The 2836-nt window shown below is 39.2% G+C and overlaps 1 protein-coding gene across 1 annotated transcript; it reads left to right on the top strand.

Moving 5' to 3' along the window:
* Positions 1-1396: 1396 nt before the first annotated feature.
* LOC121957497 (relaxin-3 receptor 1-like) lies at positions 1397-2608 on the top strand. Its single transcript, XM_042506093.1, has one exon. It carries the CDS (start codon positions 1397-1399, stop codon positions 2606-2608), a length of 1212 nt encoding a protein of 403 aa, XP_042362027.1.
* The last annotated feature ends 228 nt before the right edge of the window (positions 2609-2836 follow it).

The following is a 2836-nucleotide window of genomic DNA, read 5'->3' as shown; positions in this document are numbered from 1 at the left end:
CAGAGCCACCTGAACAACCTAAAGATTCACGTCCTTAATGATATTCAGGTAAGATTTATTTTTCTTTATATAGAAGAGATGGTATATATATGCGTAGAAGTTTAACAGATAAGTCAGTTGGATGATTACTGTTATTTGTCTGACAATAGTTATAAAAGAAAACAGCAAATCACAGTCTGCTGTCTGTAACTTAAAAGTAAAATTTCAAGAGTTTAGATTTGGTCATTTATTTCTCTGATTATTGATCAAAGTTTAGAAATGAATTGAAACACTAAAAATAAAATGGCTTGGAAGGAGAAAAATGTGCTTGAGCCATGTACTGTTTCTGACACATTTTGCTTCAGAATGTGTTGTTGTTTTTGGAGTTAACATCTTCAGATCTGGTGGTTTTCAAGTGATTGTGCATATTTTAGATAATGCAAACACACTGACAAACCCAAAAGTGGATTTTCTAATTTTTTTTTTGTATTTTGCTATTTTATCATGCTTTGGTAATCCTATACACATATACAGTTACCCACTTAAATGTAACCCTAACCCTTAAAAATTTACTTTGAAAGACTGTATCTTGTGACTCCAGATCTGAGGAGAAATGAAAAAAAAATGTGTTACCTACGATGAAGACTTTCCTCATTTTAATAGGTAAAGAGTGAAAGGACACCTGTATCTTACTTTCTATCAAAGTAAATCAGATCAAAGTGAATTTATACATCTGTGATTAATTTTTGTTTAGATGCCAATCATGCAAAATACAAGAGGGATTGTTATTATTTCATTATGCATCTAAATCTCAAATGTTTAAAGTTTATCTGCTAAATAAGAATATATATGTGTTAGTTTATAACTCTTTATACTCTAAGTATACTGAAATGTAACAAATCAAACATATTGTTTCTGCAAAATATAAATGGTGATATATTGTTTCTGTTAAGAATATTAATATATTGAATATTTAGAGACACACTTGATTATGGTTTGTAAGTAAATTGTATAGACTATTTCATAAATAGATGTAGATTATGATGTGTATTTCTTATTGCATGATAAAAATAGACTGGAGGACTGTTGATAGGCCTTTTCACTTCAAAGAGTGAAATTAGTTTAATCGTCATCTTTTTTATTCATGTTTCCTCCGAGAGAAGTTCGATTCTTGAAGACCTAAATTTGATTATCCAACCCTGTGGGTAACACTTAAGTGTAATTTGTTTATCTGACAAGGCTAATGTACTTATTTACTCATAAACCGCAGCGCCTATTATGTAATAATCATTTCCTCTTTCCTTGCAGGGACAAATGACTGTCAGCTAATAAACAGACAACCAGGATTTACGTTTTTAGTTCTGCATTTACACAAGGAGGACAAACATCTCAACAGAATCGCCTGCAGCATATCAAAATGTCAAACACTGACTTCAAGAGACTTGAGCTTTTCAACAGTATCCTGAATGGTTGCAGTGTAGGTCCATCCTGTAATGACTCCCAGCTGATTTTCCACAACAGGAGCCTTGATTATGGGCTGGAGATTCTTGACGATGGATCCCCTTGGTTGAGGATAGTCATCTCTCTGGTGTACTTTGTTGTGGCTACAGCAGGAGTGGTGGGGAACTTATTAGTGATGTTCCTACTGTATTCGACTCACACCATCACCACAGGCACCATCAACTTCTTTGTGTTCAACTTAGCTTTGGCTCACTTGCTGTTCTCCCTGGTCTTGCCGTTTTGGGCCATAGACATTGCAATGGACTACAGCTGGCCCTTCGGCCTGGCCACGTGCAAGGCTGTGTCCTTACTCACTGGGCTCAATGTCTTTGCCAGTTGCTTCTTTCTCACAGCTATGAGTTTGACCCGATACTGCTATGTGGCTACTGCTCTCAAACCCAGTGCCTCTCTTTGCAGCAGATCTTGCACCTCTCCGGTGGCCACGGCTTTTATCTGGGCCGGAGCACTCATAGCAGCGGCGCCTCGAGCTGTGTTTGCAGACCTGAGAAATGTGGGCAGTGGCAATGACACAGCATGCCTGTTCCGTTTCCCAGATGGTACGGCCTGGCTTGGAATAAACCAGCTCTTGCGAGTGGTGCTGGGATTTCTGCTTCCCTACGCCATCATAATCCTCTCCTACCTGCTTCTGCTGCGCTTCCTTTGTCGGCATAAACTGAAGGGCAGCAACTCTCGGCGAAAGGCTGATATTTCAAAATCCGTAGCAGTGGTTGTGCTTTCTTTTTGTGCCTGCTGGTTCCCCTACAATGTTCTCACACTTTGGGGTGTCTTGATTCAGCTTGACATTGTTGATATCAGCCCGTCATTCTACTTGGCTCAAACATACTTTTTCCCTCTGGCCAACTGCTTGGCATTCACCAGCAGCTGCTTTAACCCTGTAATCTACTGCCTGGTGAGAAAAGAATACCGTGTTGCTCTCCATAATGTGCTCTTCAAATTGAGCCTGACTATTATGTCCAAGATGCCCTATGGCATTAATTCTGAGGAGGGGTCGGGACAAACTGGGCAGCTGGCTATTCCGCTCAATAACATGTACAGCGAGACAGTCCAGACCGACACAAGGAGATACGCACCTCTGTCAACAATTCCAACCGTGGTTTCCAACCTGTAACACCACAACACAAATTCTTTACACATATACATTTAGGTAACAAGGATAGTTTGCCTGTGTTTCCCTTGAAGGATGTACACACGGTATATATATTTCAATACTGTTGTCAACAACCTGCATCAAAACACCTTCGCTCTTGTGGGTCTTGTATTTTAAGGTTTTAGCTGTCTAATAAGGCTGCATGACCTGGATCTCATCCAGTTTAGACACAATAAAAGTTTCAATTAG

Source organism: Plectropomus leopardus, chromosome 18, assembly GCF_008729295.1.
Source record: "Plectropomus leopardus isolate mb chromosome 18, YSFRI_Pleo_2.0, whole genome shotgun sequence".
Taxonomy (NCBI): Eukaryota; Metazoa; Chordata; class Actinopteri; order Perciformes; family Serranidae; genus Plectropomus; species Plectropomus leopardus.
The sequence above is the reverse complement of the archived record's forward strand: the minus strand, read 5'-3'. Positions and strand labels throughout refer to the sequence as shown.